At 44.4% G+C, this 23,525-nt stretch overlaps 1 protein-coding gene across 5 annotated transcripts in view; it reads right to left on the reverse strand.

The window, feature by feature from the left end:
- Positions 1–2,242: 2,242 nt before the first annotated feature.
- The window catches only part of NBAS (NBAS subunit of NRZ tethering complex), a 353,391-nt gene continuing 332,108 nt past the window's right edge, over positions 2,243–23,525 (reverse strand). For 4 of the 5 annotated variants that reach the window (XM_027621826.2, XM_027621829.2, XM_027621828.2 and 1 more), the window contains 4 exons: positions 22,943–23,082; positions 19,993–20,137; positions 13,375–13,503; positions 2,243–2,666 (listed from right to left, as the gene is read on the reverse strand). In XM_027621826.2, coding sequence (XP_027477627.2) covers positions 2,391–2,666; positions 13,375–13,503; positions 19,993–20,137; positions 22,943–23,082 — 690 coding nt within the window. In that variant the 3' untranslated portion in view covers positions 2,243–2,390. Of the gene's footprint in view, positions 2,667–10,967; positions 11,138–13,374; positions 13,504–19,992; positions 20,138–22,942; positions 23,083–23,525 lie in introns of all 5 variants that reach the window. The other variant, XM_027621830.2, reaches the window with a different exon arrangement.

Below are 23,525 nucleotides of genomic sequence, written 5' to 3' on the forward strand. Positions count from 1 at the left end.
AGCTTTGTGTAGGGCTAACTACTTACTCTCTCTGCACCTCGTTTCCTTATGAGGTTATCAGTGATGAAATGAGTTAATGCATTTCAAGCTTGGGGTCTATGTTTGGGGTGGGGAATTCCCTCAGCTGAAGCAGGGCCTGGCACCAGTGAGAGACAGGAGTCCTGGGGCCGACAGGGGATCCAGCAGGGCACAGAGCATGCCGGGCGGCAGGGATGCAGCAGCCTGACCTAGTTGACATGCAAATATCTGGAAGGCATTATTAGCCCTCCTTCTGCATAAGAACATGAGACTCAGAGAGATGAGGTGACCTGCCATCACATACCAGAGCTCACTCCCTGCTCTGCCCATCCTCGGGTCCACCTTCCAGGCAAGCCAAGCTATGAAGTTTGAGTGTGACTGAGGACCAGTGCAGTCCTTTCTTATTCTGCTTTGTTTTCAAAGAGACAGGTTTGAGATAACTGTTAGGAGCTTTTTACAGCAAGAAAGACAGCAGATTATCTCACATCTTTAACATTTATGGTCAACATTCTAAATACCAACATAAAGACCAACTCAATCTTCTAGAGTATCTATGCAGTTGGAATGAATCTGGAACGTATTCCTTCTCCCCCCTCCCCATAGAAACTGCTCAAACTTTGCAAATTTGATTTCTGGTGAGGACATGAGTCCGATCAGAGCAACGTAGCTTAGAGGAAGGACTCCCCTCCACAGAAGCATTGCACAGCGGAGACCCACAATTCACTGCAGGCCTTGAGCAAGTCACTTCAGCCCTCTGGCCCTCGGTTTATTTACCTAGAGAGTCATGGTGTTAATATTGGTGTCTAGGGCCTATAATTCTGCAATTTGAAGAAAAACATTTCTGGATGGATCCCATTAAAATGGACTATGTTATCTCAGAATACTGCCCACTTTGTTTTTTCAGTCACCTGAAATGACAGAAGGTAGCTGTAAGGTTCGAGAAAACCCAAGTGACCAGTAGGCATGCCTCATGGGAGTGGCTTGATCAATGCCATCTGGTACAGCTGGTGCCCTCAGAGTTCTAGGAAGGCCTTTCTGGCCTGTAGGTCTCTCTGCACAGGTGTTACCTAAGTGGGGAGAAAAATGTTGACCCCTTTCCTCTGAAAGCATTCCAGAGGCTTGTGTAAGCCATTCCCAAATTCTAGGCACTACCAAAGGTTTGGACAAGGAACTCGGTCCAGGGGTAGACAACTGGTCAGAAGTCAGGGGAGTGGGCTATGAAGCCGATAAATCTTATCCAGAGATGATGAAAACTTCTTTTTATTTTTGTTCGAGCACTCTGTAGCTGCACCCATAGGAGTAGAAATGAAGTGAAGCCAGTGATGAGGATGATGGCATGGACGGTAAGGTAAAGCAATGTTATTCGTAGAGGGTGGGCCCGACCAGCTACTGTCCAGACCGCTGCTGTGGCTTGAATCTGGCGTGAAAGTCTCATGGCAGCAAAGTCCAGAACTTCCATTCCGAGCCTCCACCTTCAAGCACCCACTTCTGCCGTGGGAGCAAGTGACAGCGAGTCATGCATTGGGGTCTTATGCCCCTGCGCAGGGGACACCCCCTCTGTGTTGGTTTTCCTGAGGGCGTTGCCATCCACACCCTTGCTATGAGGGGCTACATGCAAATTAGTGACCCCTCAACAGGACAAGTGCCCAGAGCGGCTCTGTTAGCCCACCCACCTGGTTATCCAGATTCCAGATATGCAACTCTGCCAAGCTTAGTATGTGATGTTGACGAGTGTGGGGACCCCCGATTCAGTAGGCACCTCACGTGCTCACATGGATCTGGCTGTGGCCTCACAATCGTGATTCACATAGTGTAACACTAACGAGCAGGGAGGAGGTAACATTTCTTGGGCCTCACTATGTATCTCACAGAGCCTCACACACACAACCTCACGTAACTCAAAAACCTGTGACATAAACAATACAACCCTCATTTTACACTGACTGACTAAGGTTCAGAGAGGTGGAGTGCTGTGAGCAAAACTGCATCACTAACTCGAGACGTCCTTCCTCCATCCTAGGACATCCGCTCCAACCACTAACCATTCCACACACACTCTCCCTTTCAAATGCAGCCCTCCCCACCACCACATCCAACATGTCTTTATTCACTGTGCTCTACCCAGAAAAGGCAGTTCAAAGTAAAAGATGAAAAGTCTCTTTTAGTCAATGAGAGAGTACGTTAACCAGCCACTGCAAGAAAGAAAAAGCGTAAACGAGGCTCGTCACTTATGGACAGCTTTATTCGCAGTTTGTTGGAACCACTGAGAACAGTCGACAGGTACGCATGATGCCGGTGGAACAGCATTTGGCTCCAGGGCTCCTTCCCACCGGGTGGCCGAGGAATCGTGGCCACGCAGGGCCGGGCCGGGCTCACACCCAGTGCTGCCCTGCGCTGAGCGCCGCGCTGAAGGTTCGCAAGGCCCGGTGCGTCCCCCTCACGGCCAGAAGGAGCGACCCCGCTTCGGCTTCATGGCCGGCCTCCCGCAAGTGTCTGGCCAGCCCCTCGGCATCCCAGGGCCCTTGCTGCAGGCTGGCCAAGAGGTGCTCAATGATATGTGGGTAGAAGGGAGTGGAGATACACTTCACCAGCAGCCTGGCATCCAGGAGCAGGGACAGAAGCTCTTGGTCACAGTTTGAGTCATTCACCTTTAAGAAAGGAGACAGGCAAAACATGAGTGTGGCCTTGCTTAGTTCCCGCCAGCGAACTCATCACGCACACCCTCCACTGCTTGCTACCCACTGCCTTTCTGCCTTCGCCACCCTAACCCCCGCCGCTCAGGTTCACGGTGCTCGCGCCGAAAAGAGTGCCCGCGTGGACTGTGTCCACCATCACGCACACAGCATCCCACACACAGCCCCGTACCAAGAACCCCGAGTCGTGGCAACAGCTACCAAATACTGAGTGCCAGAAACTGCCACGTGTGTGCACGCCTCCCAATTCAACCCGAGCAGTCACAGGTGAGGGAAAGGCGGTGTAAGGGCTTGGCCTCACATCGTGGCAGGTCAGGGAGCCAGGACAGGAGCTGGGCTTTCAACGGCGGCATTTCCCGTCTCACTGGTGCTGCCCCACGGTCCATATCCTTGATAACCTCTCCTGTACGTAGATCCACATGAAAAACATTCCCTCCAGAACAGGAAAACCATTTTTCTACTCCACCGAGAAAACACATCTGTCAATCCTGCTGATGTAAATAGGGTAACGGACAGGAGGGCTGTAGGCTGTTCTTGCTTAAGCCTCTAGAAAGCTCAGTAGCAAATTTACCTTTTTAAGACTTTTTAAAACAAGATTTATTTTAGAGACAGAGAGCTTGCGCGTGCAAGCCCACAAGCGGGAAAAGGGAGACAGAATCTTCAAGCAGACTCCACACTGAGCACAGAGCCCAATGTAGGGTTCAATCTCATGACCCTGAGATCATGACCTGAGCTGAAATCAAGAGTCGGAAGCTCAACCGACTGAGCCACCCAAGCGCCCCTTTAAGACATTTTTATATAGCTTCAGGACCTGTTTTACAGGCTCTTTCAGCTTGGATACCCTCTGCGTTTCTGCCCTCATCTGCTTAGTCTCTGTATGGTTTTCCATGGCTTTGACACTCTGCTTATGCTTTTCCATTTAATATTATTGTCTGTATTTTTTGTAAGGAATCAAGTCAACATTAATCACACTCAGAACTCCGAGCCCCTCATCTACATCGGGGTGTCAAAGAACAGCTTCATGACGGTTCTTCTTAATGTTACTGTGCACTTTTAGTAGTTTTGGTTGTAGGCACCTCCGAAAGAATGTGGCATTTCAAAGCCAATTAACTAATGTGTAGACCAACTATGTTATACAACTGAACACAGTGTGGTCTTCCCACATGTTCTGTGACAAGGAGAAAAGGCTTCTGAGGATGGGGTCAACTGTGTCCACTGACTTCAAGAATGAAAACAAAAGCAGTTCTGGGAACAATAATCACTGCCCACTGTCAGAGAGCATCTGTCTTTCCTGCAACCTAGTGATCCTTTAAAACCAACATAAACATCCACTCCAAGGCCATCTTCGGGATGACATTCTCCCTAAATCTCTCGGCCAAGTTGATTCCTCCTTCCTCCACTCCGTGGCACTCCGTGGACTACATGCTCCACCTACAGATGTGGTCGTCATCTGTAGGCCTATCTCCCCCGCTGGACTGGGGGCTTCCTGAGGGCACAGAGGTTTGATCCTCCTTCTCGTCCAGCATCCGGTTTAATCAACATTTGCTACACGGCTGAATGAAGCTGCATTATTGAACACTGTCACATTTTTGTAAATGGCACAAGTACATGATAAGAATGCTATCTCTGCAGAGAATCTGAATACAGCTGGATTCTAGAACCTCAGAGTCTCTGCCAACCCTGGGCCTCTCACTCTGCCCCAGCACATGCGGCTCCCCAACCTTTGGCTCAGGAAGACACTTTGGTTGAACTCAATTTAGGAGCTTTTTTTGTGTTTTTAGAGGCTAGATGAGAGGAGAGGAAAGCGGTAGGAAGGACCAGCTTTGCTGCTGCAAGGGGCACGGGCACGGGTGTTTTCAACACTCCCCACTGGGGGCTGCTGAGGGGTTCTGTGTATCTTCTTGCCTTCCGGCTTCCTTCCTCCTCCTTCTGCTTCATAGTTGGGAAACAAGTATCTTGAGCCCCTGCGGGTGCTGCCCCCACCACCACCATGTCTACACTTACGGAGGGCTGCCCACGTGCCAGTGAACACTTTGTCTCAACCTTAAAGCATCCCTTTAAGACTATTATCTCATTTGAGGGATGAAGAAACCCGTCCAGTGAGGTCACAGTCATGTGTCAAGTGTCACGGGGCTGCTAACTGGTGCGCTGGACTGGCAGCCCTCATCCCAAGCCCTCATCCCGGACTTGTCTACTGTTTGTTCACCTCCAGAATGTGGCCTCCAGAACAAAGCTTTCTCTTTGTTTACCCCTGCATCCCTGATGGCCAGAACAGTGTTGCCACATGCTAGGGGCTTGGCAAGACGTGTGGGATGAATCCACGAATGAATGAGTAATTCCAACGCTCTCGCCCTTCCCCTATAGGCCACTGCCTCCCCACACGCATGCGCGCACGCACACATGGGGCACCTGAGTTACTGTGCGTGTTATTGTTCGGTTCACCCTTAAAAGAATCCCTCCACCTGGCCCTCTACAAGGGACCTGAATGTGTGCCAGGATGCTCCAGGCAAATGTTTGATAAAACGTACAGATAAAAGGCTCAGCATCCAAACACTGCAGGGCAATACCTTCTTTGCTAGGCCACCTTTATTATTCTGTTTACTCATGAACCCTCCCTTTAGGGGCCCGAAAGTCTCCTAGAAAGAGAGTGATGGATTTTTCCAGCGTGAGGAAGAGACAGGGGTTCTGTCAAGGCCTGCAGCCGCTGCTCCTCTCGCTCCCCTCTTCTGTTTGCTTTTCTCCAGGGCAATGACATCCTTAAAATCGGTTTCCTACTGGATGCACCCAGCCTTGCAGAGAGCTGCCGTGTGCTGGCAGGGTGGGAGTCCGCGGCGGGCAGGCGGGCAGGGACAGGGTGGGCCCATCCACCTCTAAAAGTTCTCTACGTACTCCCTTGGCTAAGAAAGCCTGAGGCAGAAGTCATGGAAATCAGATACCAAATTTCCCCTTTGGCCCACCCAGAGGTTCCCTCAAGAAAGGCAGAGTCCGAGACTGCTGACCTCCACTGAGCTGGGGCAGGGGCCAGGCCAAAGTCTGGGCAGAAGTTCTGGTTCAGTGACTTGTCATCAGGTGCTAAGAAGATGGAAGTGGCTGACCTGTTTTCCTTTCTCTGACCTTGTACCTGGTTCTTGCTCTTTGCAAAAGGTACAGCATGGCCAGAGTATACTTTATAATTGTCATGTACAAGGAAAATACTGCACAATTATTCTGGGCATATTTGGGACAAAATAGAGAATGAAAAGAATACAGAAAGAAAGATGGCCTTTGTGGGGACTCGTTCCAACAACTACAGCTTAAAGAAGAGGAGCCTGAGGGTCAGAGAAGAGATGGATTGCCCGAGGTCACCGAGAGCCAAAACTGCTTCTCTCCACGCGCCAGGCCTCCTGCCTCGGGGGTGCCAAGGCCAGCTGGGTCGTTGTCCTCAGCCGAGCAGAGCGTCTGGCACCCCCAAGCCTTCCCAGGCACGAATGCCCCACTGCTGAGTTGCCTCAGGAATTTGTTAAGCCTCAACTTTTCTTCATTCTTGTTTTTGGCCAAAATTCTAACTTAAGGCACTAGAAGTCTGGTACTATCTTACCACCCATTATTCCTAACCTACTTTATTTTCCTTTTTGAAACTTAAAAATAAAAAATACTTAAAAATAAAAAACTTAACTTAAAAATAAAAAAGCAGAAATAGTTTGAAAAAACAAATTGTCTATATGTGCACCACCAGAAAATTACTTTTTCCTCCTTTTCTTTTCCAGTAATTTTCCATGTGCATGGAGATTTTTTTCACAATCATAGGGTATTTGTAGTCTACTTTACTCATGACATGTTAAAAAAAATTTTAATGTTTTTACATAGTTTTCATTCTTAAAAATTGTAATGGCTACAAAATAGTCTACTGAGTGGAGATAAGTTATTTAACTTCTGCTAGGAATATTTCAGCTGTTTTTAAATGTTTGGTATTATTGAAGTACTACCAATGATTTTTTTCCTGTATGTGCTTTCTTGAAATCACTTCCATAGGATAAATTACCCGAGAATGTGACCCCAGAATGTGACTGCACTTGGAGAAAGAGCCTTTATGGAGGTAATTAGGTTTACTAAGTCACGTGGGTAGATCCTCATCCAATCTGACTGGTGTCCTTATCAAGAGGAAAGGACACACACATGGACCAAGGGGCAACCGTGTGAGGACACAGGGTGAAGGTGGCTGTCTGCAAGCCAAGGAGAGAGGCCTCAGGAGAAATCAATCCTGCTGACATCTTGATCTTGGACTTCGGCCTCCAGAACTGTGCGGCAGTAAATTTCTGTGATTTGAGTCGCCCGGTCCATGGCGCTTGGTTACTGTAGCGCACACACACTAATACATGGGAAAGAGTACCTGAAACCTTTTTTGGCGTGGACGTGAATGTGAGTGCAGCCATAGTAAAGTCAACTGTCCGGTTTACAGGGGAAGCATCCATGGAGGGCTGTGTTGGTTTCACTGTAAACATCTCAGCTTTGGCAGTTATTATTTTGAAAACAAAATTATTTTGCTAATTTAGAAGATATGTAATGATACCTCAAGGATGCTTTAATTTGAATGTTTATTTGCAAGGACCATTTTTTCCCATACCATTTCCTATCATTTTTATTTTTTCTTGTGGGAAGCATCAAATCCTTTGCTCCTTTACTGGAGTTGTTACATCGTTCTTTCACATGTGAAAGAGTTCTTGTATAACTTAAATGTTAACCCCGATTTTAGTTATAGTGAACATTCTAAACTGTTTGCAATTCTGTTTTATTTGTTGTTTTATAGGAGTTTTACATTTTTAGAAAAAGAATGGTTCCTTTATGATTTTTTTTCTATTGCTTTAAAACTTAGAAGTTGTAATTCCTCAAATGATCTGATATACATACATTTTTTTCTGAATTTTAAAAATATGTAACTTTTTAACTGTTCAAGAATTACTTCAGTATATAGTCTGTGGAAAAATACACATCGCTGACATTTGCTTGACTGGTGCTTTCAGAGCTTGAGGAAAAAAAATATGTTCTGTCATTTCTGGACTCAGTTGGATGAAATAAATATGAAACAAGTCCAGGAGGATTAGTTGATTTAATTCCTTTGATCGAATAACTTTGAATTCGACTGAGAGGCAGTCTGGTCTTGGGAAGAGAAGACAGACTTTGGGCTAGAGACCAATTTCCAATCCTGGTTTCTTTGCTGAAGAGCTGTGTGACCTTGTTAAGGACAATCTCTCTGGGCCCTAGATTCCACATCTGAAAAACATCCCATCTCTAGGGCTGTGATAACCTATGCTTTTAAGTGCCGAGCACAATGCCTGGTGCAGAGTTCAAGCTCAGTAGAGGGCCGAAGTTATTACAGTCAAACAAACAAGGCATGAAGCATATTCTAGAAGGGGAAGGCGTACACATATCACAAAATGGGTAATGCTTGCCATCTCGGTCACTGATTATTTCTTCTGTCAGTAATTAATTTTTGAGAATAAATGAAACTTTGCAGATCTTGGGAAAGAAATCTATTAAAGCACAAAGCACTACTGTCTTCCAAGTCATTAAAATGTTATCTGCTTAATTCCGGTTTCCACAACAGGTAATGAACCTTCTCTGAATTAAAATCTTTGATTTTATGGATCTATAACAAATGGAGAGTAATTATAGTAATGAGGTAAGCTGAAATTCCAGGAGCATAATGTATGCAGGACCTCATTCCAATTACTTTAAAGAAGATGATTTAATATTATTTCACTGTTTACTTGAGGACAGGATATTTGTCTCATTTTTACATATACTGCTATTAACGAAAGTTATTAAACACCAACTACAAGGGCAGAAAAATAAAAGGGCAGCACAACTATATGTGTGGGTAAGAACAACACCCGCAGGGTTTCTTCTGTACTCTGTTTATCTGAATGATATTCAGAGACTCCACTTTGGCAGAAGCACCAGTCTCTCTCCCCGCACGGGATTTAACAGTACACCTCTTCTGAAACCAAAATGATGACAAGTCATCTAACTTATGCTTTAGCAACGGGCAAGAATCATTGAAAAGCCAAGCTTGATCACATCTATGACCGCAGGAAATGCTGCATCGAGGGCCCTGAGTTTGGCTGGTTCCACACTGTTCCTACCTCCTTCTCACTTTCATTTCTTGTGCTATTGTTTCACATGTGAATCTCCCCGTAATTCCTTTGAACATACGATGTTATTTTATTTCATCTTTACAGACATCCTGCCCATTCCTCACTTCTGCACCCAGTACCAGGCTGTTCACCATCCATGCAGCCAAGAAATCGAATAGATTAACCTACAGGGAGTGAGCTGCCTGTCACCAGAGGTATCCAGCTAAGAGCTGTGTGAGAAGGCAGTATTGAGGGAACCCTCCAGAGTGGAAGAGACTCTCACTAAGGAGGTATTAGTTGGAAACCTGGATAGAGTTAAAGAGGGGACAAAGAAAGGAAGGTTTCTTGGTTCTGTGTAACAACGTTAACGTAAAGACGTGTTTCTGAGAATCTTGAAGGCTCTCCCTCCAACCTAGACACAGGTGCATTGTAAGTAATGTTGGCAGGTTCCTGTGCCTTCAAGGCAAGATGAAAGAAGATGAGAATCACCAATACTAAATACACGAAGGACTGTCCATGGAAGCAACTAATTCTGAGCAACTCTATCCGGGAAGGCTAAGATCAATGTGTTCAAGATAAAGTACCACACAAGGTAAAGATCAATCTGGAGGTACTCTCTTACCACGAGGTTTATCAAAAACTGGCAGGGAGCACCCTGGGAGGTGGTGAGCTCCCGACCCCCAGCAGCGCTTGACCAGGACCTCAGTGTCTGAGTGGGCTTGAAAAAGGAAGCCCTGTGGTGGGCAAGTTGTTAGACTAGCTCCGCCCGAGTCTCTTTCAGAGCTCACATGATTCGAGATGCTTGCAGCAATTTCACTTCTCTGCAGAGAGAACTCTCTTCCACTATAGGACAGCCTGCCCCGTTACGTTAAAGGAGTGGCACGGCTGAGTACAGGCTCTGAATGTGGGGCCCAGGGTTTCAAGTTCAACGCCAGCTCCTACTAGCTGGATGACCCCTGGGTCATCTGTGAAACTAGAATGCGATCTCCCCACAAGTTAATTAAGAAGAGTAAGTGCGGCTGTGCCTACTAACAGTGCCTGACAAAGAGCTGGCACCGGAAAGATGGTACTTATTATTAGGTTCAGAGAGAAATGCTCAAGTAGGTGATAAGGTCTTAAACCCTTCCTCTATGACCCCTTGAATGATTCTTTCAGTAGGCACGCTGGTCCAGGACAGATCCTGGGAGGGAGGGTGCACGTCGAGGCGTCGAGCAGGACTAAAGTGAAGGACGCAAGCTGTGAAGAGCAGAAGCTAGCTCAAATCCGGAATTATTTTTCAGTCTACGGAACTATTATAGATCGACACCTGCTTACTCTGGTGAAATGAGGGACGAGTTTTACCCTGTAGGAAATACTCCAGGGGTGAGATGTGAACACAGCAGCAGGAATATCCTTCTTGGAGAGAGTAAGGTTTTGGAGGCCAGCTCAGATCTCACTGAGGCTGATGGACAGAGAGCCCGACTTAACTCGGACTTACGATTTTTTGACTTTACAATGGTGCACAAGCAACACACATTCAGTAGGAACATCACTTTGAATTTTGATTTTGGATCTTCTCCTGGACTAGCAGCACGCAGTATGATCCTCTCTGACGAAGCTGGGCGGCAGCCACAGCTCCCCGCCAGCCACTCGGATACACTGAGCTCCACCACCATATTCTGTTTCTCCCCTTCAGCACAGTTCAAATTCAACAAACTACATGAGATATTCGATACTTTATTATAAAATAGGCTTTTGTGTTAGATGATTTTGCTGTAGGTTAATGGAAGTGTCTGGAGCACGTGCGGGGTAGGGGAGGCTCAGCTCTGATGTTCAGTAGGTTAGGTGTACTAAATGCATTTTTGACTTATGATATTCTCAACTATGATGGATTTATTGGGGCGTAACCCCATCGTTAGCTGAGGAAGATCTGTACCATGCAAGGGTTTTAATTATTCATCAACAACATGGTCTCTAAGAAAGACTTTCTATTTCCTCAGGAAAGAGGCTGCTGGCCACTTGTAAGAGGTTACATGCTCAACACTGGGGGTGTGCAATTTCGGAAAAGCTCAGAGAAGGAAACAAGTACCGCTATTGGAGGAAAAGCCGGTACAATTTCAGGCATCAGCACCTACGCATCATCCGCGCGGCTGTAAACACTTACAAAGCTGTCAGTGTCTTACAACGAATAGTGAAGTAACACATGCGATCAGTGAGCGAGTGGGGGTGTTTTTCCACCTCGATCCACACGCTGTGCAGGAGCAGCTGCCTATCAGAGGAGTCCCTGTGCCGGATGCTTTTTCTTTTAATGTCAACAGGAACTACCGTCCATAACTGTAAGGGGGAAACTGAAGTTACTGGTGAACTCAGGCCCTCTACTAAGGGACAGAGGGAACAGCAAAATAAACACACAGAAAAGAAAGCAAGTGTATTATATTTTCCACTGCAATACCACATACGATTTAAAAACTACTATTTCTTACTATTTTAAACAAGGAATAACATTCAAAAGTATAAGGTCTGAAGATACTTGGCATTTCTGTAAACACAATTTAAGGTCATAGATGGGTCAGCCTAATGGGAATACTCAACCCTAATATGGAGAAGTTACAGTTAAGTCTCATTACCCAATTCTCACAGGTGAGGGTCTCGGTGGGCAGGTAAGTGACTCATCTCGGCAACTGACACCTCTGGTTTTGATTTTTGATTTTGATTTTTGCATCTGAAGGCCACAGAGGTTTCAGGTGTTATCACAACCCCAGGCAAACCACCCACAGTCTCCAGGGCTATTTCAAAAGCACAGAGTTTTAGCATAATGCTGCACATCAGATCAAAGTGGTACAGAGGTAAATCAGCACCATTTCAAAATGACTTGGTGTTACAAGGTTCCCACTTGGTTTCTTATTTTGATAGCCTGTGTGTGTGTGTGTGTGTGTGTGTGTGTGTGTGTGTGTGTGTGTGTGTGTCGGGGGTGGGGCAGTGTAGAGGGCATGGGGGCAGGGGGGCGGTCTGTGGGGGTGGTGGGTAGCAAAGCTAGTTAGCATTTAGGGAGTCCCAGTTCTAGCTGCAATTCTGACAGAGGCATTGGAGATAAAAATCTTTAAAATGAAAACTGATACACTCGCCTTCAGAATTTAGGATTGCATTGAGAGCTCTATGCAGGATGAATACAGACAGGCGATGTATAATACATCACTGTTTTATTCTGGAAGAGACCCATGGCAAATATAGTGGGAATACCTAAGCAGAGACACTAACACAGTGTACAATGGTGGCGAGGGAAAAAAGCACTGAAAATATGCAGTTTGATTTTCTTCCATTTTTCCCTTCTTCCTGATTTCTTGGATTTACAATAAAAAAATAAGCTATGGGGAAAAAAAGTCCACTGTAATTCCTAGCTTCTTGTAAATTCCCAACGTTACGCAATGTTTATTTTAGCACAGATGGATGGGGGGCTACCAGCACACAGGTACCCTCCACTCCCTACTTCTGTCTAGTCTCCAGAGAGGCCCTGCTATGATCAATCTTCAGTGAATGAAGGGTAGTCACCAAATCTTTACAGAATTCAGAAATACATCTCAATGAATAAATGCATTAGATTTTACTCATTTTGTTCATTATGACTATTTCCAAATGCAATTATGGCCTACATTCTCTAACCATATACCTAACTTTCTGTATCTGTTGTCATTAAATCTTCACTGTCTTGTTTGGCAAGTCTGTACCCTCCGCTCCAGAACTCTCCTCCCCTCTCTGGTCCCTAGAAAACATCCCCTTACATTTTTGTTAAAAACTCACATGCATGAGTATACCCACACACCTAAAACTGTGTGTGCATAGTGTGTGTACACACTCACAAAACTTCAAATGAAAGAATGATCTCTCTACAGAAGGGTTTCAGCAAGGATCATACAACACAAATGCATTAAAACACAGCCCTGAGCTATCTTTTCCCAAAGTGTAAAATTTTAAAAGGGAAGTGAAAGTTTCTTCCTTAATCATGGTAACAAGACAACCAGCCTTGAGGGAGAAATCTCAGGCCCTGACTTTAGTATGTCATTCCTCAAGCCAAGACACTGCTTCAATGGCACATTAGTTTGCCAGAGGAAGTAAGAGCTTGAGATTTCAGATGGTGCCAGTAAACATAATCTGAAGCCACTATCTCACCTTTTATTAGTAGGTAAACAAACACCTACATCCAGGCACAGAAGCCTGCCCGATACGACAAATTCCTTCGATCCACATTTCAAGTGGCAAGGACAAGTCCACTAGTGCTGGGCGACTTTGACACTTCCTTAAAGGGACTAATAGGCTGGCTTCTCTAGAGAAACTGCTTCATTATTCGGATTTGTAGTCTCAGCACATAAACACAGAGTCTGGTTCATGGGAGGGGCTTAGTATATGTTTATAAAATAAATATTTACTTCTTAGACAAAACAGAAAGAGCTGTTGTGGTCAGAGAATACTGCAGATAAAATGGTCTGAAATAAACCATGGATACTATTTACAAGAATGACAACGTGAATTCATTTCTCAGAAACATAAGCAAGAGTACATGCCCCCAGGAATACCTTGACAACAGCCGTGATGTGTTCCAGGGCCACAGCGTGAAGGCTCTCATCCTGGCTCTCGAGGAGAAGTTTCAAGGCCGGGAGCAGCAGGGACTGGTTGAGCAGCAGAGAGCACAGCTTCTTCACGGCCTGAAACCACAAGTACAGTTCTGTGGGGTCTCCTCCCACACCTTTTTGTATGAATGATGTGTGTCTGTGTGTACGAAGCACAGGTGGGGCCCCACCGATTTAGTGTTTGGTAGCTGTTTCATTCACTTCACAATAGATAGTAAACATCTTTCCGAGCTATCAGATATCTACCTGATATTCATCAGATATTGCATGTAAAGGCTGCCTAGTATCACCCTGGATGGATACAGGACTGTGGTCTATTCTCCTAATCTCTCGAGAGCCCTAGTTTCCTCACCAGCAAAGTGGAGGTAATTATATCAACTTTGCAGTTTTGTGTGTGTATGAGAGTAAGTGCTAATGAATAATAACACACAATGCTCAGCATCTATTAGACACTTAATATTACCAACAATATCTAGTTGTCCTCTGAAACAAGAAAAATCAGCAACTTAAATATTTAAAAACATGTTTATAATTCTAATGTCGAGGTGAACTGAATGTTTCATGAAAACTATCCGTGGTCCAGAAAAATGAGAATGTATTTGGATCTCCACATATGCATTTGAATTTTATTCTCAGCGCTTTATTATCCTAGCTGGACCTGTCATCAGAGAGCAGACTTTTATATAAGATAACAAATGATAATCCTTCACAATGAAAGTATAAGAGAATAGACAATAAATTTGCAATCTCTTCCTCCCCTGGTGTCCTAACTAGCTGTAACATAAAGAACAGAACATCTGGACCAAGGACCAGACAATGAGTGCAACCTCATTATACAAGGCAAGGCTTATTTTTGAAAGAACTGAGAAATTGCTGCCCACCCCCGCCGCCATGGGACTGATCTTTCTCTTGAACTCCTCTAACAGTAGCATATCAGAGAAGAAAAACTCAAATTTATGACATTTTCATAATTTCCTTACATTATTATAAAGTGTCGGTAAAACAAGAAGCTCCTATTTAAAGCCCGGGATAAAGGCCTCTTTGGCATTCCGCTCACTGTAGTGTTTTGACCTTTCCCCTTAACCATCCCCGCTGGAAAGCAGCAAGGCCTTCAGTTTCAGATTGGGAGGTCCTGCTACATGCACTTGTGTGAACATCATCAATACCAGCAGGGTAACAGGTTTGTCAAGTATGTACTTCAAACATCAGGGATTCCAACTCAGAAGAGTGCTTTGTGTGCCCTAAAGCACACAGTCATAAAGAACAGTCTCACCGAGCATCTGGGCCAGACAAATGCAGATTTGTAATCTGAGATGCCAACACTTGCAGAGAGTATTTGGGAGGATGAAATATAAACTCCCACACACGGCAATTTCACGCAGCTCTCATGCACCAACTTGCTTCTGTTGCCCTCCTCCTCCTGGAACATACCAGCAATGCTCCCCCCACCTGCACGTTCCTCAGACAGCACTGCCCAGGAGACCTTCCAGCCACCACGGAATGTTCTGGATCTCTGCTGTCCCACACAGCAGCCAGGAGCCGCATGTTGGCTAGTGAGCATTTGAGACCTGCCTAGTGTAACTGAGGCACCGCTTTTAAATTTTTATTCAACTGGCCTTAAGTTTAAATTTTAGTAACCACACATGGCCCGTGGCTACCGTCCTGGAGGTAAAGAGGGCATGCTGAGCGCCCACACACCTCTGGGTCTGTGCACAAGACTTAACCTCCGCTGCTTCTCTGTCTGAGGGACCCCTATTGGTTCTTGGAGTCTCCGCTGGAAAAGGGCACAGGAAAACCCCAACTCCTACAAAGCCACCTCCGATTTCCCAGACCCGGCACTCCTATACTATACTATACTCCTATACTATACTCCCACTATACTTCGTAAATATTTCCTACACTGTCGTCTTGCATTATTGTAATTATTCATTTGTTCATCTGCCTCACTTGAGGGCAAGAATATTTTCCCTTCTCTGTATTCCAAACTTGCTTGGTATACACTATACGTTAAAATATTTGTATATAATTCCCTCTCAGCACTCATATCTACTCATTCACCAAGTTATCAATAATAGGTAAAGAGGTATTTCTCAGAACTTTATGATATTTAGACTAAGCACTGCACTTGGTTGACCTTAGCTTTGATGACAACTTTTATCAAAATAACCTGGGTACCCCTTGGAGCAGGCAACATGGACAGATGATGATGAAGTATGTTTGCCTAGCTGTCTAGGATAGGGTACTCAAAGGGACTTACCTTTTCCTTCATCCCTGTTTCCTGTCCCCTGACTACGTTCCCATATTTAGAGGGTTTGTTTGGTTTTTTTTCCTTCATGACTCTTTAGAATGCCTTTATGTCAGGCCTGCTGCTGCTCACGGTACTTGCTGACTTATGGCCAGGACGATTTTGCTGATGGAAAATACTACCTGGAGGATAAAATCAAGGACATCTAAAAATGGAGGAGTACTTTTTGAGCTACTGAGTACTTTTTAATCTCTTAGCTAACAATTATTGGCTAAATACTCCATATTTAACTACTATAACTATGTTCTCTGGGTAGTTTCCCCTCTGTTGCAAGAAGACAGTCTATCAGGAGATTTATAGAGCTCTAAGAAAGGTCAAAGTAGCAAAGAGAACCCTAAAACACCCCATAGGCACCTTCCCAGCTCAAACCTGTCTAGCCATCAAGATACAGAACAAGAGACCTTGAATGCAGAGGAACAGGCGTGTCTGGGCCAAAAGCCAGGCCAGAACCCTGTGGACTGCGTTATATAGTGATGCCCTGGGGCACGGTTCCTGTGGCTGATGGTTGTCAGAGAAGCAGGACCAGTCCACCAACAGTCTTTCTGTCCTTACACAGCCCTCCTGTGCTCATTCTGGGGTACCCTACGCCCAAAGATGTGGCAGGGCCTGCAGAAGGAATATAGGGCACGGTGTACAGGGATGGGTGTCATCTGATCTGAAAATCAAACTCACAGACATTATCAATAGTACCTCAACCATGAGAAGGAACAATCACATTGAGATTTAGAGGCTGGAGATTAGCTAGGCTCACTCATCAGCTGGGCGTCTAACTCCCATCCACCTGATCCAAAGCCCCTGGGACTCTAGTTCATGCTGTGCCTCCACGAAACCGGGGACCTTCAGGGTCGGTCATAAATAGCTGGAACTTAGAACTTTAAATCTGTCAATGCCAGGAATCTGTTTTGTGCCCATTTTCATTCTGAATATCCCCTGTTCCTGAGAATGTTTCATATACTGCCATGGATACAAGCTAAGAAGAAGGATACAGAACTTTCAAGACTGTAGGACATATGACCTATGAGCAACACTGATTTTATCCTTCTGGTAATATTTTTCACCAGCAAAACTAGAATGACCGGAAGTAAACAAGTACCAGGAACAACGGCAGGCATCATGTAAAGACGTTCTCAAGAGTCATGAAGAACAAAAAAATCTCTAAATATGGGAACTTAGTGGGGGTATGGGAAATGCAGATGAAGCAAAAGGTAAGTCCCTTTAAGTACCCTGTCCTAGGCAGTAAGGCACACGTACTTTATAAACCACAGAGTAAGGCAACCGAAAGTATTGGGTTACAAAAAAGTGAGTCATGGATAATTTTCCCACCACGGTGATATTAAACATTATGCAGTTCTGAAATTAGACTGTGTAATTTCCAAATGCAGTAAAATAAACTTAACAAGACATTACCATTTCTTAATTACAATGTTCCTTCCTTTGTAACAATTTTAACTCACACTTGAGCACAGTTAACAATCAATAAAAATAGTACATAACATTGGCAAGATTCCTTTAATCATGGCATCCTAAGACAAAAATCTGTATGTGTACCCAATTAAAAGACAGCACTGAGGCAGTATAAGGAAAAATAAACAAAAGAAACTGTGGCAACACAACTCATTTGAAAATAATTACCTCTCTTCTCATCAAACTGGAACACAGAAGTGATAAGGACCTCCTTCAAAATGGGGTTTAATCCAGTGCCCTTCTCCCGCCCCTGAGAGAACTGTGGACCTATGGAAAAGTCGTGAATCCTAAACAGATAGCCTCAGGCCATCCTCCTCTGAGGCCCAGAAACCTTGAAGAATACTCAGAGCTCCCCCGGAGATCACATAATCTAACTCCTTGTTTCAGAGGCCAGAAAGGGTAGGTCCGGAGCATCTGGTGCTCTCCTCATGAACACAGATCATGTGTGGCCCCGTGTGGAAGAAGACGGTACAATTTCATGCCTCTCCGGGACTCCTGCTGCTGTAGTACGTCTCATGTCCCCTGCCCTTCAGGTGCTCCCAGTCCCAGTGAAGAGGAGAAGCAAGGAGATCCCTCTCCGTGGTGTGTGAGGAGTACTTTAATAGACGCATGCTTAAGGCACTGTGCTATCCATTCTGTTTTCCCTAAAACACTCAGGAATCACTGGTCCGATGATTCTGAGATCAAGCAGGGCCATTGCAAATAAAATATTACTCCATTTGTCAAAGTGCCTCAAGCTGGCCGTAGAAGTGGATTGGGGAGCTGAATCTTTACAGCTATTTAGCTTCTCCTTTAATCACTGACTTCCTTTTTTTTAAATAGGAAATACAAAGTATCACTTATTATTCATTAGTCAACAAAAAAAACAACATACTTTTCCCTCCATGTCCTAGAAGGTCACCCCCTAAACTTCAAATACAATGCTGACAGTACTCATTACTGCTTTGGACATTCAGAGATTATCACCCATCGCCGGGTGGCTGAACGCTAACACACGTAACTGTTACTGAACCTTGATTACAAAACTAACAGTATACGGTCAAGATCAAAGAGGCCATGGCCATGTTCTCAGCTAACTTACACCTCAGAACTAACTATAGTAAAACTAAACTGATGAGGATATTTAAACAAACTAACAAACTTCCCCAGGTAATGATGGAGATCCCAACACCCTTCCACCTAAAACATGGATAATGTAGGCCTTACAGACTACAGATCATTCTTGAAGAAATACCCTAGGAAAGGGGGGAAATGACAGTAAAACTTACACAACTACATAAAACAGTCAATATGCAAACACCTCAAGTGCACTACAAGCGGCCCCTGAGGAAGTTATTTTCCCAGCATTCAAGCAGAGCCTCCATTTGGTGACCAGGTCCGCCATCTGTTGCCTGAGTGACCTGGAACAGGACCTTTGCTCTCAGAGCTTCTGTTCCATCAGCTGAAAAATGAAGGTCAAGGAACCTCCTTCGGGTGATGGCGAAGGTTAAACCAGATAGTGGGAGTGGGAGGCCGAGAGTGCTAGTGGATGCCGGTCATCACCATTACTCAGCTTGCAACCCTAAATCACGTTTCCCCAACTAGGTTCAGCAGAACTGGTGGGGTCCTTCTGGCATTTGGTCCTGATCTAACAAAGCTTGATCTCAGCTTCTGTTAAGGCCAAGATGAACCCTTCATTATTTACATACTACTCACCCTGGTGGGGACAATAAACTGCATTGAGTCCCCACTCCATGTAGTACGTTGAATCATGCCGTGGGTGAGAGAGGGAGGACACAGCCATGGTTCCTTCCAACCCTCAGGGGCCCACAATATAGCACAATACATTATAGGTAAATAAGTAGCTGATACAAGCAAATCATACACCATGGTATAAAGGGAAGTTATTTCTGGTGGTGGTACTTTAAATATTTTATAGAAGAATTTTGTCATTCTGGTAGTTGGAAGACTTCTTTAAATGGATAAAATATTTTAAAATTCAATCAGAAAACACTTAGCCAGTCCCTCATTCAGAAAACAATTCATTAAATGTACATTCCTAATAAGAATATTTTCCTTGAGTGATTAGTGAGGATTCGAAAAATCATATTTACAACTTTGTGTTCAAGTTTACCTCCTATGTGGTAGAAATTTGAAAACCAATTAATCAATTTAGTGCCATTATCCAAATGCTTACATTTAAGACATGTAAAAATTGCTCAAACAATACACTGCTGAGCTCTGATTCACAGCAGGAAGCTGTAATTAATATGTGCTTATTTGAGAATGCACAAATTTATATATATATTAAGCAAATACCTCAGTGACAACCAAATTATGGGAACAAAGAGAATGATGGTCAAAGTGGAGGTGGCTGAGTTTTTCCCACGTTTACAGAGAAGGCACGTCACAAGGAGAGTGGCTGGCTACCTGGCGAGAGGGGCGCTGGGGCTTACTGCTTCGTTCTCGGCTGGCCCGGTTCGGGCAGAGAGAGCACACGGGCTGCCTCCCAAGACCCCCGGGCACGGGAGCTCGAGTTAGACATAAAAGGGCATCCAACAGGAACTGAAAGCTGAGTTACACTTTGGGACTTGTAAAGGGAATAGGCTTCAGAGCTCCAACAGAGAGAAAACTACCTCAAAGCACCCTCTCAGCACGGCTGTTCTTCATTTGATCTATTCCAAATTACGGGCCTTCACTTCCTGATAACTTAAGCTAAGTGTGCCTTAGGCACAGTTGCTGACACGGCTTCTCATTAAGAGTTTGGATAAGGGAAGGGATGCCCCCCAGGAAAACCACTTGAAATATCCACTCACCTCTGCAGGGAGCATCTGCTGCGTATTATATAAGGAGCGGCAGATTTTCAAGACCTCATTCCCCAGTCCTTCCTTGTTCTCCACTGTACACCTGCTCAGCATCACGGTCACCAGCCGCACCCACGGATTGCTGGTTATGTTGGTTCTGAGGGGGAAAAACGCGACGCACTGGGAATGAATGATTAATGTTGTAACGACTGGCATGTGAAACGTTAAGAAAGAAGAGAAATGCCACCTTGGGAAGTAAAATGCTTTTTGGCGAACTGCAATCACAGTCTAGATGATATGTTCCTTCAAGTCCCTCTTGCAGAAAAGAGAACACCTTCCAGAGAAAAAAGAGCTTGCTGTGATATCAGCAGGTGCCCAGGAGTGCGGAGGCCGTGGGCGACCTGGAGGCCAGAGCTCCCGACGGGCTCCCGGGCCAGCTCCCTGGCTTCCCACCTTGGTGACTCAACACTCTCAGCCCAGACACTCAGTGCTGGGGAAGCCACTCAACCTCTCTGGGCCTCAGTTTTTCTCTTTCTGAGAAAGTAATTTAATGTTCTCCTTACAAAACTGCTTTATTCGATGAATGATGTTTGTAACTGTGCCTTCTCAACAACAGCAGGCACATCTCACTATTTACCACCTAAACACTGGCTTTTGTTGATCCGATGATGAGGATGAGGCCTCCGGGGCCAGGGCAGGAGCGAAGGACAGTAAGGGCAGTACACCGCGGAGATCAGCCTGGAAGCACACAATCACACGGTGCCCTTCACACAGTTTCCTTCTTTCTTTTTTAAGATTTTATTTGTTTACTTGTCAGAGAGCGAGAGAGCAAAGGCAGGGAGAGGGGCAGAAGAGAAGCAGGCCTCCCGCTGAGCAGGCAGCCCAATGCGGGGCTCCATCCTAGGACCCCAGGATCATGACCTGAGCCGAAAGCAGCAACTTAACCAACTGAGCCACCCAGGCATCCCCAGTTTCCTTATTTCTAAAACATAAAAGCATACAAAAGTTACTTTTTGTCTCCCTTCTCTGGATGTCACTACCCGTGTTTCATACAAACCTCATGATTTACATTTCCAGAGACAAGTTAAAGACACATTCATTTCCTGGCCCCAGGAACAGGTTATCAATTTTACTTATAGTGTTTTTAAAATAATTTTACTATTTGTAAGAGCCTTTTCTCTTTGCACAGCTCTAGATTCTAGACACTAAACACCTAAGGTGGTTCTTCCTTTAGAGGACTTCACTCCTTGCCCCCTAAGAAAAATGTCAAGTGTAACAATGACAAAGGGACTCACAATACTAGCCTTTGGCAAAGCCTTTGTGTCTCAGCTCAAACTACCACCGTGTGAGGACAAAGAACACTGCTTATTTGTACGAACAAAGCTCTGAGAGGGTCTGGTGGACTGGGGAGTCTTCTTACACTCAAGGACTCACCCTCTGCTTTTCTCTTTCAAAGTCTGAATTCCACTCTCCTGGGTCTGCGCTAAGGAGCTGCCTCACTGCAGAGGACGTACTGGCCTGCCAAACAGTGCACCCGTGATGGGCCATGTGGCTTCAATGACAATTAGCAAAACATATTTTTCACCAGCCAGTTTTGATACACTGGATGAGAATTATAAGTCTCCCATAAGTACGAATCTATTACGCTTTTCGTGCATTTTCCTACAAGGGAATAAAACTAAAAAACCCAAGTTGGTTCTAGTAAATGAGGAGTCATGTAGATCAAGCAAATTTCTTAGTTTTTAACTTTATTATAGTAACTGGCAACATTTAATCATTGCCACACTATCCTTCCCTTCCTCCTGCCTTTCCTGGTCTTTCTCCCCTCACCCCCTTTTTGGGGGTCGTTATTCTGGAAGTACTAAAGTCATACTTGGATTATCTGCCAACCAAAAAAAGGTACTCAAAAGTACTTTTAAGAACCTATTTCTAAAGTGTCCCATCATAGAGTCTTTTGTGGTAAAACACCAATTTGGGCCAGGAAAAAAGCCGAAACAGACTTTATTTGACTTACCCTCGGGTCCCCTCTTGGATTGGAGACATGGCTGGTAAGAGGGGTTAAGTGGACCGGTAATGCTTTGTTTTGATTCTAATGATTTCATAAAGGAGGTTTTTAAAACACAGGATAGCAATTTACAAATTTCACTTCATACTGGCTACAAAAGAAAGAATGTACCTTTAAAAACTAGGATTTTAATACACGCAAATGCATTAAATGTTTAACATGCAATAAATGTCTTAAGTGAAGCTGATTTTACTTCTTGTGGGTAAGAGAGTGATTTGAAATGGTCATTGTTCTAAAAGTTACAAGAAACTGTAAAACCACAGTAAACTAACATACTAGAGGAGGTTGTACTATGATTTTGAAAAATTCTCTTTAGACCGAGAGGGCCATTTTGAGGGCATGAGAAAACCTACAATGCAACCCTAAACCCTTTGCTAAAAAAGCAAAGCATAACTGACAATCTAATTAGTGGGTCCCACATCTACTGCACAGTATCATCACAGAGGAGCTGGTTAGAAACTGATTCCCTGGCCCCATAGAGAGAGCTAAAAGATTTTATTTATTTGTGTGTGTGAGAGAGAGAGTACAAGCAGGGGAAGCTGCAGGAAGGGGGAGAAGCAGGCTTCCCGTTGAGCAGGGAGCCTGATGTGGGGCTCCATCCCAGGATCCTGGGATCATGACCTGAGCCGAAGGCAGAAGCTTAATTGACTGAGCCACCCAGGCGCCCCCAAATCAGATGCTATCACTAAGCATGATCTGGTATTTCTGAGTAAAATATTTGCATGTAAGGGCAAGGAGAAAAGGAGAGAAACTGCAATATTTCAAATAAATAATCTTAATTTCCGCTAAAGGCTAATATTGGTTTTACATATTTCTTTTCATTGGTTCTTTTGAAGGTACTGAATTTTTAAAACTCAAGAGCAAACAAGAGAAATCTAATTTTATATTCACACTTACACAGAGTCATGTCTCATAGGTGGCCAAGCTTGCAAGAGCAAAACCAAGTGCTGAAATTCCACCTCTTGGTGACTGGATTCCAGGAGTTCCGTGAAGAGGGCGTAGCGGTTCTCTTCATTCTCAATGTCAGCTATGTCTACCTGGAAGTGGAAATAAACACTGGACACTGGTGGCAAAGGCTACTTCACTGGTTTACAGACGAATTCAGATGTGATGACTTTGATTAAACACTCCTGAAAATGTTTACAATGTGTTGAGAGGTAGACTCAACACCACCACCCTCATGCACAAAATCTTCAAAAGACTCTAAGCCTTACCCAATTTCAAAGGTTCTTAATGTTCTTTACAAAAATAAATTCAAACAAGTACAGGACTGGTTTATTGATATTTAATATTATTATGTTAAAATACGGAATTATTGTATAAGAAATTGTAATAGTTCATCATACTTACCATTAGCCAATTGTTTTTCTTTTAAATTATCCGAAATGCATTTCTACTTTTCATTTTAGCATTATTATTATTGCTAAGTCTTCATACTGTCTAGAAAATTTCTCTAATTTGAAATAAAAATTTGACTAAA

This window comes from Zalophus californianus, chromosome 8 (genome assembly GCF_009762305.2).
Source record: "Zalophus californianus isolate mZalCal1 chromosome 8, mZalCal1.pri.v2, whole genome shotgun sequence".
Classification (NCBI taxonomy): Eukaryota; Metazoa; Chordata; class Mammalia; order Carnivora; family Otariidae; genus Zalophus; species Zalophus californianus.